The sequence below is a fragment of the Hyla sarda genome, chromosome 5 (assembly GCF_029499605.1).
Source record: "Hyla sarda isolate aHylSar1 chromosome 5, aHylSar1.hap1, whole genome shotgun sequence".
Classification (NCBI taxonomy): domain Eukaryota; kingdom Metazoa; phylum Chordata; class Amphibia; order Anura; family Hylidae; genus Hyla; species Hyla sarda.
In genome coordinates this window covers 68,228,120-68,244,861 of record NC_079193.1, presented here as the reverse complement: position 1 = coordinate 68,244,861, position 16,742 = coordinate 68,228,120, and the positions used below count along the sequence as shown (strand labels likewise).

Here is a 16,742-nt window from a genome sequence, read left to right as displayed (position 1 = left end):
TGTATACTTAATATGACATGTTCCCCTTATTCTGTAGGCCAGGGCGATTAAGACGATACTCTTAATTATCTACTTTCTATTACTGTATTATAAAATAAAGCTTTAATTCAGTATTCCTAAAATTGCCCTCTTCTGCCCCCATTAACATGGCTCTATGATTGCTCATTTTGTGTACCGTAACCTGTAGCTTTTAACTAGTCATGGATGCAGGGTACACAGGTAGCTCAGACCATTGGCGCTTCCCATCATTAGCAGCCGGTGTCCAGCTACTGATCGAAACCGACACTCGCTGCTTTTGAGGCGGGCACAGCTCCTGCTCTCACTTTTAAGTAACTTAAAAGGGGTACCCTGCTCCCCAGCATTCAGAACATTACTTCAGGTGTACATGTATGCCCTGGTGCATTAAAGGAGGAGATCCACAGGATATCCTATCCAACCGCTGGCCCCCTCCCGCAATCTGCCTAACGGGCCCTGGCATTGCTGTGCTGAGGTTGACGGCACACACCCCCATGCAGTCCTATGGGAGAGGCACAAACTCTGCTTCCCCGCCTCTTCCATAGAGATACATGGAGGGGGTGTGAGACACCTCCTGCACGGGAGAGTCGCAGCAATGCGTTCAGACCCCCGCGATCAGACACTTATCCCCTATCCTGTGGGTAGGGGATAAGTGCCTTTACACTGTAGATTTCCTTTTAATCCTGGGACACCAAGGGCATAGCATACCTGCATCTCTGATGTCCTCTAACATGTAAAGGACCCTCTGGAGAGAGGGGGGGGGGAATACAAAAGTTGTACCCCAAGTGCATCTTATTCAGGAAACTGCTATTGCTACGAGAGGACAGGGCACCACTTCACAGGGATCTATCCAGATGGCATCGGACCAGTGCACAGAGCCAGGAATACACGGTCACTGCTGAGCTGTATCACTAGGACAGAGGTTATAATACAATTCCATGCAGCTTGACTGTTAATTATCAGTTATACACCAATTTATGTCTTAGAGCCTTCATGCTCCAATGACAAGACTAGAGTTTGGGGTCCACACAATGTTTCAGTAACCTCATGGCACCTTTCTCAATGTGAGGCTAGTGCTGGGCAGTATGATCACGGAATTTTTCACACTTCTGGCAGTTCCATGGTATTCCTCCTCCTCCCCCTTGTCTGCACTATGGCATAAACCACCACTTGATTGAAGACCGTTTGTGGCTGCACTTATCCTTTGGCTATTGCTCTGGACCATGTGTGACCACAGTCCTATACCTGCCTGCACCCTCTACTGAATGACATTCTGGATGTGCTGTTTTTAATCGAGAAATAAAACCTATATCTCCACACATCCATTAACATATTATACATGACTAAAGAGAAGACCATTAGAGATGAGAGAAGTTAGTGATTCGATTCTTCACTAACTTATCGGCTGAGTGTTTGCTGACTTTATCCTGCATAAATTAGTGTAGCTTTCAGGTGCTCCGGTGGGCTGGAGACCCTCTCCTATGACTGTATCCACCTTTTCCAGCCCACCGGAGAACCTGAAAGCTACACTAATTTATGCAGGATAGAGTCAGCCACGGCCGAGAAGTTTGTGACAAGTCGAATCACTAACAGCGCTCATCTCTAGATGAGAGCTCTGCTCATAGACCCGCCACATGGCTGCGCCATCTACATACAGCAGCCAGCCAAGGAGGGATTAAATCAGTGGCTCTCAACCTTTTTTTTGCCTGAGTACCCCTTGCCAGCCCATTCCCAAGAAGTTGTACCACTGAGACATTTTATAAAGATTGTAGTATAATTCATATGCTTTACTCTCCTCTCCTTATCTCCCCAATACCGCCCCCCGATTTACAGGTGACATCTTCTCCAATCGGAGTGGTTTACTTTTCTTTACTATCTGGCCTAGACCACCATTAAGATTTCTCCCATATAAAACTTCTCCAAAGAACCAAAAACTATTTAGCCACCTACTTACAAACTCCATGTTTATTGTCACACACCGTAATAGTACCAGCTTTGTGTCCCCATAAAGTTGTTAGGCCCCCTCTGTGCGCTCAAATATAGCAGTAGGCCACCGTACTGTCCCAATATATAGTTGTAGGCAACCATACTCTCCCGCTTTGGTGCTCCACTGCTCCTCTGGTCTGGGGACCCATTGATATGGCTCATAGTAGTAGGTCCCTGGTAGGGATCGACCGATTTTTTTTAGGGCCGATACCGATACTCTGTGGAGGTTAAGGCTGATAGCAGTTAGCTTATACCAGAATATCGGTATAAGTTATCGGCTACTTATTCCCCCCCCCCCCCCCGGCGACAACGCTGCAGATCATTGATTGAGGACGTCACTTGTCATTGCGCACTGCACAGTGTAACACAGGATGCCGCAGGAGCCAGAGCAGACCCCGGGAACAGGTAATTATAAAACCAGGGATGGGGGAGGAAATGGGGGCAGCGGCAGTCTCTGGTCGGGCCGGGGTAGTGCGGCGCGGTGCATTATCGGCAAAGTAATTGCAGATACCATCCAAAATCGTGAATATCGGCCAAACTGATAATCAGGCGATCCCTAATCCCTGGTCTGCAGGGGCAGTGGAGCAACAAAGCTGATGTAGTTACTGCCCACAGCAGCCCAGTGCCCGCGCTTCCCCTTCCTCTGGCTCCGCTCCTGGGTGCAGTGAGGTCAGCCTACAATTTCTTTCAAAGAGGCCCAGATCAGTAACCAGTGGCTGCTATAACAAATTTTTTGTTCAAGTAGCCCCAGGAGAACTGCTAAATACCCTCCTAGGGGTACTTGTACCCCAGGTTGAGAACCAATGGATTAAGTCCTCTCCCAGCGCTAGTTCCTGCTGGGAGGAGAAACAGTGGGCCGCATGGAAGGGCCAGGCCACACCGTTAGATCCCGACTCTGCTGCCATGTTTCACCTGCTTGTTGGTTCCTGTGCGCACGGCCCAGCCCCTCCGGCATGCGTCACTGTTTCTCATGATATAACCATTTTGCCCTTTCAAAAAATGTGGTAGCACAAGTCGCAATTGAATTAGGATATATCGTGCACCTTCGTATCGACACAAAATGTATCAGTGTGGCTGTGTGCAGTCATTACTCCTGCTTTTTTTTTTTTTTTTTTATAAACGGAAAGGCAGACATGGTATGAATTTGCATCTTTTTGTACATTTGTAGACTTTTGCTCCTTTTTAAAAAAGGCACACATGGTAAATATCTTCCATTGCAATGCTAAAATGATTCACTGCATTGCAAAGTCAGTTTTGCAGTATATACACACACAGTACAGCCATGTGTATACAGCCTGGTACACACACAGACACACACACACACACACACACACTACAGCCATCTGTATACAGCCCATCAGGTAAATATATACACACAGTACAGCCATCTGTATACAGCCCGTCAGGTATATATACACACACACACAGTACAGACATCTGTATACAGCCCGTCAGGTATATACACACACAGTACAGCCATCTGTATACAGCCCCTCAGGTATATACACACACAGTACAGCCATCTGTATACAGCCCATGAGGTATATACACACACACACACTACAGCCATCTGTATACAGCCCATCAGGTAAATATATACAAGCCCATCAGGTATATACACACACAGTACAGCCATCTGTATACAGCCCATCAGGTATATATACACACACACACACACACACACACACTACAGCCATCTGTATACAGCCCGTCAGGTAAATATATACACACAGTACAGCCATCTGTATACAGCCCGTCAGGTAAATATATACACACAGTACAGCCATCTGTATACAGCCCGTCAGGTAAATACACACACACAGTACAGACATCTGTATACAGCCCGTCAGGTATATACACACACAGTACAGCCATCTGTATACAGCCCATCAGGTATATATACACACACACACACACACACACTACAGCCATCTGTATACAGCCCATCAGGTATATACACACACACACACACTACAGCCATCTGTATACAGCCCATCAGGTATACACACACACACACACACACTACAGCCATCTGTATACAGCCCATCAGGTATATATATACACACACACACACACACACACTACAGCCATCTGTATACAGCCCATCAGGTATATATATACACACACACACACACACTACAGCCATCTGTATACAGCCCATCAGGTATACACACACACACACACACACACACACACACTACAGCCATCTGTATACAGCCCCTCAGGTATATACACACACAGTACAGCCATCTGTATACAGCCCATGAGGTATATACACACACACACACACACACACACACACACACACACACACACACACACACACACTACAGCCCATCAGGTATATACATACACACACACACACTACAGCCATCTGTATACAGCCCATCAGGTATATACATACACACACACACTACAGCCATCTGTATACAGCCCATCAGGTATACACACACACACACACACACACACACACACACACACACACACTACATCCATCTGTATACAGCCCGTCAGGTATATACACACAGTACAGCCATCTGTATACAGCCCATGAGGTATATATACACACACACACACACACACACACACACTACAGCCATCTGTATACAGCCCATCAGGTATATATACACACACACACACACACACACACACACACACACACACTACAGCCATCTGTATACAGCCCATCAGGTATACACACACACACTACAGCCATCTGTATACAGCCCATCAGGTATACACACACACACACACACACACACACACACACACACACTACAGCCATCTGTATACAGCCCATCAGGTATACACACACACACACACACACACACACACACACTACAGCCATCTGTATACAGCCCATCAGGTATACACACACACACACACACACACACACTACAGCCATCTGTATACAGCCCATCAGGTATACACACACACACACACACACTACAGCCATCTGTATACAGCCCGTCAGGTATATATACACACACACTACAGCCATCTGTATACAGCCCGTCAGGTATATACACACACAGTACAGCCATCTGTATACAGCCCCTCAGGTATATACACACAGTACAGCCATCTGTATACAGCCCATGAGGTATATACACACACACACACACACACACACACACACACACACACACACTACAGCCATCTGTATACAGCCCATCAGGTATATACATACACACACTACAGCCATCTGTATACAGCCCATGAGGTATATACACACACACACACACACACTACAGCCATCTGTATACAGCCCATCAGGTATACACACACACACACACACACTACAGCCATCTGTATACAGCCCATCAGGTATACACACACACACACACACACACACACACACACTACAGCCATCTGTATACAGCCCATCAGGTATACACACACACACTACAGCCATCTGTATACAGCCCATCAGGTATACACACACACACACACACACTACATCCATCTGTATACAGCCCGTCAGGTATATATACACACACACTACAGCCATCTGTATACAGCCCGTCAGGTATATACACACACAGTACAGCCATCTGTATACAGCCCCTCAGGTATATACACACAGTACAGCCATCTGTATACAGCCCATGAGGTATATACACACACACACACACACACACACACACACACACACACACACACACACACTACAGCCATCTGTATACAGCCCATCAGGTATATACATACACACACACACTACAGCCATCTGTATACAGCCCATCAGGTATATACACACACACACACACACACACACTACAGCCATCTGTATACAGCCCATCAGGTATACACACACACACACACACACACACTACAGCCATCTGTATACAGCCCATCAGGTATATACACACACAGTACAGCCATCTGCATACAGCCCATCAGGTATATACACACACACACAGTACAGCCTTCTGTATACAGCCCATCAGGTATATACACACACACAGTACAGCCTTCTGTATACAGCCCGTCAGGTATATACACACACACACACACACTACATCCATCTGTATACAGCCCGTCAGGTATATACACACACTACAGCCATCTGTATACAGCCCGTCAGGTATATACACACACACACACACACACACACACTACAGCCATCTGTATACAGCCCGTCAGGTATACACACACACACTACAGCCATCTGTATACAGCCCGTCAGGTATACACACACACACTACAGCCATCTGTATACAGCCCGTCAGGTATACACACACACACACACACTACAGCCATCTGTATACAGCCCGTCAGGTATACACACACACACACACACACACACACACACTACAGCCATCTGTATACAGCCCATCAGGTATACACACACACACACACACACACTACAGCCATCTGTATACAGCCCATCAGGTATATACATACACACACACACACACTACAGCCATCTGTATACAGCCCATCAGGTATACACACACACACACTACAGCCATCTGTATACAGCCCATCAGGTATATACACACACACACACACACACACACACTACAGCCATCTGTATACAGCCCCTCAGGTATATACACACAGTACAGCCATCTGTATACAGCCCATGAGGTGTATATACACACACACACACACTACAGCCATCTGTATACAGCCCATGAGGTATATACATACACACACACACACACTACAGCCATCTGTATACAGCCCATCAGGTATATACATACACACACTACAGCCATCTGTATACAGCCCATCAGGTATATACACACACACACACACACACACACACACACACACACTACAGCCATCTGTATACAGCCCATCAGGTATACACACACACACAGTACAGCCATCTGCATACAGCCCATCAGGTATATACACACACACACACAGTACAGCCATCTGTATACAGCCCATGAGGTATATACACACACACACTACAGCCATCTGTATACAGCCCATGAGGTATATACATACACACACACACACTACAGCCATCTGTATACAGCCCATCAGGTATATACATACACACACACACTACAGCCATCTGTATACAGCCCCTCAGGTATATACACACACAGTACAGCCATCTGTATACAGCCCATGAGGTATATATACACACACACACACACACACACACACACACACACTACAGCCATCTGTATACAGCCCATCAGGTATATACATACACACACACACACTACAGCCATCTGTATACAGCCCATCAGGTATATACACACACACACACACACACACACTACAGCCATCTGTATACAGCCCATCAGGTATACACACACACACACACACACTACAGCCATCTGTATACAGCCCATCAGGTATATACACACACAGTACAGCCATCTGCATAAAGCCCATCAGGTATATACACACACACAGTACAGCCTTCTGTATACAGCCCATCAGGTATATATACACACACACACACTACAGCCATCTGTATACAGCCCATCAGGTATATACACACACACACTACAGCCATCTGTATACAGCCCATCAGGTATACACACACACACACACTACAGCCATCTGTATACAGCCCATCAGGTATATACACACACACACACACACACTACATCCATCTGTATACAGCCCGTCAGGTATATATACACACACACACACACTACATCCATCTGTATACAGCCCGTCAGGTATATACACACACAGTACAGCCATCTGCATACAGCCCATCAGGTATATACACACACACAGTACAGCCTTCTGTATACAGCCCGTCAGGTATATACACACACACTACATCCATCTGTATACAGCCCGTCAGGTATATACACACACACTACAGCCATCTGTATACAGCCCGTCAGGTATATACACACACACACACACTACAGCCATCTGTATATAGCCCGTCAGGTATATACACACACACACACACTACAGCCATCTGTATACAGCCCGTCAGGTATATACACACACACACACTACAGCCATCTGTATACAGCCCGTCAGGTATACACACACACACACTACAGCCATCTGTATACAGCCCGTCAGGTATACACACACACACACACTACAGCCATCTGTATACAGCCCGTCAGGTATACACACACACACACACTACAGCCATCTGTATACAGCCCGTCAGGTATACACACACACACACTACAGCCATCTGTATACAGCCCGTCAGGTATACACACACACACACACACTACAGCCATCTGTATACAGCCCGTCAGGTATACACACACACACACACACACTACAGCCATCTGTATACAGCCCGTCAGGTATATACACACACAGTACAGCCATCTGTATACAGCCCGTCAGGTATACACACACACACACACACACACTACAGCCATCTGTATACAGCCCGTCAGGTATACACACACACACACACTACAGCCATCTGTATACAGCCCATGAGGTATACACACACACACACACACTACAGCCATCTGTATACAGCCCGTCAGGTATATACACACACACACACACTACAGCCATCTGTATACAGCCCGTCAGGTATATATATACACACACACACACTACAGCCATCTGTATACAGCCTGTCAGGTATATACACACACACACACACACACACACACACACACACTACAGCCATCTGTATACAGCCCGTCAGGTATACACACACACACACAAAGTACAGCCATCTGTATACAGCCCGTCAGGTATACACACACACACACACACACACACACACACACCAGCCATCTGTATACAGCCCGTCAGGTATATATACACACACACACTACAGCCATCTGTATACAGCCCGTCAGGTATATATACACACACACACACACACACACACACACTACAGCCATCTGTATACAGCCCGTCAGGTATATACACACACACACACACACACACACTACAGCCATCTGTATACAGCCTGTCAGGTATACACACACACACACACACACACTACAGCCATCTGTATACAGCCCGTCAGGTATATACACACACACACACACACTACAGCCATCTGTATACAGCCCGTCAGGTATATATATACACACACACACACTACAGCCATCTGTATACAGCCTGTCAGGTATATACACACACACACACACACACACACACACACACACACACACACACACTACAGCCATCTGTATACAGCCCGTCAGGTATACACACACACACACACACACACACACACACCAGCCATCTGTATACAGCCCGTCAGGTATATATATACACACACACACACACACTACAGCCATCTGTATACAGCCCGTCAGGTATACACACACACACACTACAGCCCGTCAGGTATACACACACACACACACACACACTACAGCCATCTGTATACAGCCCGTCAGGTATATACACACACACACACACACACACTACAGCCATCTGTATACAGCCCGTCAGGTATATATACACACACACACACACTACAGCCATCTGTATACAGCCCGTCAGGTATATACACACACACACACACACACTACAGCCATCTGTATACAGCCCATCAGGTATATACACACACACACACACACTACAGCCATCTGTATACAGCCCATCAGGTATATACACACACACACACACACACTACAGCCATCTGTATACAGCCCATCAGGTATATACACACACACACACACACACACACTACAGCCCGTCAGGTATACACACACACACACACTACAGCCATCTGTATACAGCCCGTCAGGTATACACACACACACACACACACACACACACACACTACAGCCATCTGTATACAGCCCGTCAGGTATACACACACACACACACACACACTACAGCCATCTGTATACAGCCTGTCAGGTATACACACACACACACACACACTACAGCCATCTGTATACAGCCCGTCAGGTATACACACACACTACAGCCATCTGTATACAGCCCGTCAGGTATATATACACACACACACACACACACACACACACACACTACAGCCATCTGTATACAGCCCGTCAGGTATACACACACACACACACACACTACAGCCCGTCAGGTATACACACACACACACACACACACACACACACACTACAGCCATCTGTATACAGCCCGTCAGGTATACACACACACACCAGCCATCTGTATACAGCCCGTCAGGTATATACACACACACACACACACACACACACACACACTACAGCCATCTGTATACAGCCCGTCAGGTATACACACACACACACACACACACTACAGCCCGTCAGGTATACACACACACACACTACAGCCATCTGTATACAGCCCGTCAGGTATATACACACACACACACACACACTACAGCCATCTGTATACAGCCCGTCAGGTATATATACACACACACACACTACAGCCATCTGTATACAGCCCATCAGGTATATACACACACACACACACACACTACAGCCATCTGTATACAGCCCATCAGGTATATACACACACACACTACAGCCATCTGTATACAGCCCATCAGGTATATACACACACACACACACTACAGCCATCTGTATACAGCCCATCAGATATATACACACACACACACACACACTACAGCCATCTGTATACAGCCCATCAGGTATATACATACACACACACACACACACTACAGCCATCTGTATACAGCCCATCAGGTATATACACACACACACACACACACACACACACACACACACACACTACAGCCATCTGTATACAGCCCGTCAGGTATACACACACACACACTACAGCCCGTCAGGTATACACACACACACACACACACACACTACAGCCATCTGTATACAGCCCGTCAGGTATACACACACACACTACAGCCATCTGTATACAGCCCGTCAGGTATACACACACACACACACACTACAGCCATCTGTATACAGCCCGTCAGGTATACACACACACACACTACAGCCATCTGTATACAGCCCGTCAGGTATACACACACACACACACACTACAGCCATCTGTATACAGCCCGTCAGGTATACACACACACACACACACACACTACAGCCATCTGTATACAGCCCGTCAGGTATACACACACACACACTACAGCCCGTCAGGTATACACACACACACACACACACACTACAGCCATCTGTATACAGCCCGTCAGGTATATACACACACACACACACACTACAGCCATCTGTATACAGCCCGTCAGGTATATATACACACACACACACTACAGCCATCTGTATACAGCCCGTCAGGTATATACACACACACACACACTACAGCCATCTGTATACAGCCCATCAGGTATATACACACACACACACACACACTACAGCCATCTGTATACAGCCCATCAGGTATATACACACACACACACACACACACACTACAGCCATCTGTATACAGCCCATCAGGTATATACATACACACACACACTACAGCCATCTGTATACAGCCCATCAGGTATATACACACACACACACACACACACTACAGCCCGTCAGGTATACACACACACACACACACACACACACTACAGCCATCTGTATACAGCCCGTCAGGTATACACACACACACACACACACACACACACACACTACAGCCATCTGTATACAGCCCGTCAGGTATACACACACACACACACACACTACAGCCATCTGTATACAGCCCGTCAGGTATACACACACACACACACACACTACAGCCATCTGTATACAGCCTGTCAGGTATACACACACACACACACACACTACAGCCATCTGTATACAGCCCGTCAGGTATACACACACACTACAGCCATCTGTATACAGCCCGTCAGGTATATATACACACACACACACACACACACACACACACACACACACACTACAGCCATCTGTATACAGCCCGTCAGGTATACACACACACACACACTACAGCCCGTCAGGTATACACACACACACACACACACACACTACAGCCATCTGTATACAGCCCGTCAGGTATACACACACACACCAGCCATCTGTATACAGCCCGTCAGGTATATACACACACACACACACACACACACACTACAGCCATCTGTATACAGCCCGTCAGGTATACACACACACACACTACAGCCCGTCAGGTATACACACACACACACTACAGCCATCTGTATACAGCCCGTCAGGTATATACACACACACACACACACACACACTACAGCCATCTGTATACAGCCCGTCAGGTATATATACACACACACACTACAGCCATCTGTATACAGCCCATCAGGTATATACACACACACACACACACACTACAGCCATCTGTATACAGCCCATCAGGTATATACACACACACACACACACTACAGCCATCTGTATACAGCCCATCAGGTATATACACACACACACACACACTACAGCCATCTGTATACAGCCCATCAGATATATACACACACACACACACACACACACACTACAGCCATCTGTATACAGCCCATCAGGTATATACATACACACACACACACACTACAGCCATCTGTATACAGCCCATCAGGTATATACACACACACACACACACACACACACACACACACACTACAGCCATCTGTATACAGCCCGTCAGGTATACACACACACACACACTACAGCCCGTCAGGTATACACACACACACACACACACACACTACAGCCATCTGTATACAGCCCGTCAGGTATACACACACACACTACAGCCATCTGTATACAGCCCGTCAGGTATACACACACACACACACACACACACTACAGCCATCTGTATACAGCCCGTCAGGTATACACACACACACACACACTACAGCCATCTGTATACAGCCCGTCAGGTATACACACACACACACACTACAGCCATCTGTATACAGCCCGTCAGGTATACACACACACACACACACACACACTACAGCCATCTGTATACAGCCCGTCAAGTATACACCATAAGGGCAACGGTCTTCGAACTGTGGCCCTACAGATGTTGCTAGACTACAACTCCCAGCATGCCCGGAATTGTAGTTTTGCAACATCTGGAGGGCCACAGTTTAAAGACCACGGCCATAGAGGCACATGTCCCGGCAATGTAGTGTCCCCGCCGCCACCCACACGAGTCTCAGGCCAGCAGCTGCCGGGGCAGACACTCACCCACGGAGCGGTACCCGAGGATGGCGATCTTCCGCGACTTAGACTGCGGCATCTTTGGCGCCTCCACTTTTCTGCCTTTAGTTTAGACCCGCAGGCGCTGCATCAACCGACAAATGAGGACGATAAGACCCGGGATGACCGACGGAAGTTTCCCGGTGCCCACTCACGCCTGGCTGTCTCTTGCGCGGGGACGTAAAGCGTGAGCCCGGCTTTATACCCCGCCTCCTTCGCTCTGGCACGGATTTGTTTTTATTCCTCTGCCCGCCCTCCCGGCTGTCCGGATAAAACTAGCTGCGTCACCCCAGTCCGCTCGCTGTGGCGGGGAGGCAGGTGATTGGCTGAGACTTGTGGCAGGGGGCGGGGCGTATGTCAAATACGAATTTTCCAATGGAGGTAGGCTGTGCCTCTCTGGGACGCAGCAATGGTTAGGGGGCGGGGCCACGCCGGAACGTCGCTCCTCACGCACTGTAGAAGAAGGCTGGTTACGTGAGGCCTTTGACGTCACTAGCCGCGCGAGCATCCTTCTTGAGGCCTGTGGTCACTGTGGAGAAGGCGTCGCCAGGTCTCTATAAGGCACATAGGGGGAGATTTATTAAAACCTGCCCAGAGGAAAAGTTACTGAGTTGCCCATAGCAACCAATCAGATCGCTTCTTTTATTTTTCACAGGCCTTTTAAAAAATGAAAGAAGCTCTGTGATTGGTTGCTATGGGCAACTGGGCAACTTTTCCTCTACTCAGGTTTTGATAAATCTCCCCCATAGTTCCCATGTTTCCTTCCACATAACATTATATAGAAAGATAAGGTGCGGTTTATGGATCCTGTACAATCCTTTTTCTCCCTTAACCCCTTAAGGACTCAGGGTTTTTCCGTTTTTGCACTTTCGTTTTTTCCTCCTTACCTTTTAAAAATCATAACCCTTTCAATTTTCCACCTAAAAATCCATATTATGGCTTATTTTTTGCGTCGCCAATTCTACTTTGCAGTGACATTAGTCATTTTACCCAAAAATGCACGGCGAAACGGAAAAAAAAATCATTGTGCGACAAAATCGAAAAAAAAAACCATTTTGTAACTTTTGGGGGCTTTCGTTTCTACGCAGTGCATATTTCGGTAAAAATTACACCTTATCATTATTCTGTAGGTCCATACGGTTAAAATGATACCCTACTTATATAGGTTTGATTTTGTCGCACTTCTGGAAAAAATCATAACTACATGCAGGAAAATTTATACGTTTAAAAATGTCATCTTCTGACCCCTATAACTTTTTTATTTTTCCACGTATGGGGTGGTATGAGGACTCCTTTTTTGCGCCGTGATCTGAAGTTTTTATCGGTATGATTTTTGTTTTGATCGGACTTTTTGATCACTTTTTATTCATTTTTTAACGGTATAAAAAGTGACCAAAATACTCTTTTTTGGACTTTGGAATTTTTTTGCGTGTACGCCATTGACCGTACGGCTTAATTAATGATATATTTTTATAGTTCGGACATTTACGCATGCGGCGATACCACATATGTTTATTTTTTATTTTTTTTACACTGTTTTATTTTTTTTATGGGAAAAGGGGGGTGATTCAAACTTTTATTAGGGAAGGGGTTAAATGACCTTTATTAACACTTTTTTTAAACCTTTTTTTTGCAGTGTTATAGGTCCCATAGGGACCTATAACACTGCACACACTGATCTCCTATGCTGATCACTGGCGTGCATTAACATGCCTGTGATCAGCATTATCGGCGCTTGACTGCTCCTGCCTGGATCTCAGGCACGGAGCAGTCATTCGTCGATCGGACACCGGGGAGGCAGGTAAGAGCCCTCCCGGTGTCCGATCAGCTGTTCGGGATGCCGCGATTTCACCGCGGCGGTCCCGAACAGCCCGACTGAGCAGCCGGGTCACTTTCACTTTCACTTTAGAAGCGGCGGTCAGCTTTGACCGCCGCTTCTAAAGGGTTAATACCGCACATCGCCGCGATCGTCGATGTGTGGTATTAGCCGCGGGTCCCGGCCGTTGATTAGTGCCGGGACCGACGCGATATGATGCGGGATCGCGGCGCGATCCCGCTTCATATCGCGGGAGCCGGCGCAGGACGTAAATATACGTCCTGCATCGTTAAGGGGTTAAAGAGTACCTCTCATGATCTTATTACATTGTATAATCCTCCCAGTTCCCTGCCCCCATCATGATAAACCATCCCCTGCCTTTATTTTTATTATTTTTTAGTTTTCTACCTTGATATTGCTCTGTATTTTCTGTTCAGTCTCAGTCAGATTCACAGACTGGGAAGGGGTGTTCCCCAGCAGGTATGATCATCTGAAGCCATACAGGGGAGAACTTCCACCCTCACTCTGCTACACACAGCCCTGAGCAGTTCCGTGTGAGATGAGCTATGATTGGCTAAGGCTGCACACACACCCTCAGCACTCCAGACTGCATTTCCTGCTTTTGGACTTCTGCCAGGCTGGCAGGAGTCCAAGGTCTGTGCAAGAGATCAGGGGAAATGTGCTCTGGACAAGTAGGGAGACACCTAGTGGCATCTTTTTTAAACACAAATAAAAACATAGAAAACTTCATTTTTTTTAAAACAAAGTACATTAGAAAGATTTTTTATTTATCATAAGGAGTGCAATAGAAAAAATAGTTTTAACAAGAGTGCCCATTTAAATAGGCACTGTCAAAATAAAAATAAAACTTTTTTATGTGTTGTACATCTTGGTAAAACATTAACCTTCCTCATATTCATATTTCGCATATTCTATAAAAAATTACATTTTATTTCCGTTTTATAGAAATCATGGCTTATAAAAAAAAAAACTAAAACGCTAAGGGACCCCATACCACCCAGAACATGGTCCTGTTCGAGAGCAGTGTTTTTTCTAGAGAATTTTTGTGGGAATATATGGACCTGTGCTCCCATAGTTGTCCTGGCCTTATGCTGTTATATTCCACTCTCTAGTTATTTTAGCCCCCACAGCACAGTACAGACTATTCTATACCACCACGTTGTCTCTCTTTGCTCTTGTTTTAGGCTGGAACTCCACTGAGGTTTTTCTTGCAAAAAAGCCGTCAAAAATGCCAATTTTCCCGCACTGCGTTTTTTTCAGTGAAAAAACGCTGTGTCCAGATGTTAGCTGCAAGTCAGTAGTAAATTGCAAAATGCCAGATTCACTTGGCGTTTTTCAGTTTGGCGTTTTTTTTATCCTTTTGGCGTTTTTCAGCAATTTCGGGCTCAGAGGTTGGATTTTCAAAACGCCCGACAAAACCTATTTTGGTGTTTTTTGCCCTGAAATCGTGGCGTTTTTAGTCTTTTTTTGGACTTTAGCTATCCAAAAAAGTGATGGAGATACCGTATTTATCGGGGTATACCACGCACTGGCCTATAACACGCACCCTCATTTTACCAAGGACATTTGGGTAAAAAAAGTTTTTTACCCAAATATCCATGATAAAATGAGGGTGCGTGTGTGCGCGTGTATACCCCGATATACCCCCAGGAAAGGCAGGGGGAGAGAGGCCGTCGCTGCCCGCTTCTCTCCCCCTGCCTTTCCTGGGGTCTAGAGCGCTGCTGCCGGCCCTTTTCACCCCCTGGTGAAATAGCCCGATAGCATGACGTCAGAGCGCCGCGCCGTTCAGCGCATAGCAATGACGCCGGGGACGCACGACGGAG

General features: G+C 46.5%; 1 protein-coding gene across 1 annotated transcript in view; it reads right to left on the bottom strand.

Moving 5' to 3' along the window:
• Positions 1-13,481, bottom strand: part of RHEB (Ras homolog, mTORC1 binding) — a 41,980-nt gene extending 28,499 nt beyond the window's left edge. Inside the window, exon 1 of the mRNA XM_056519626.1 lies at positions 13,071-13,481. Coding sequence (XP_056375601.1) covers positions 13,071-13,122 — 52 coding nt within the window. The 5' untranslated portion in view covers positions 13,123-13,481. The remainder of the gene's footprint in view (positions 1-13,070) is intronic.
• Positions 13,482-16,742: the final 3,261 nt, after the last annotated feature.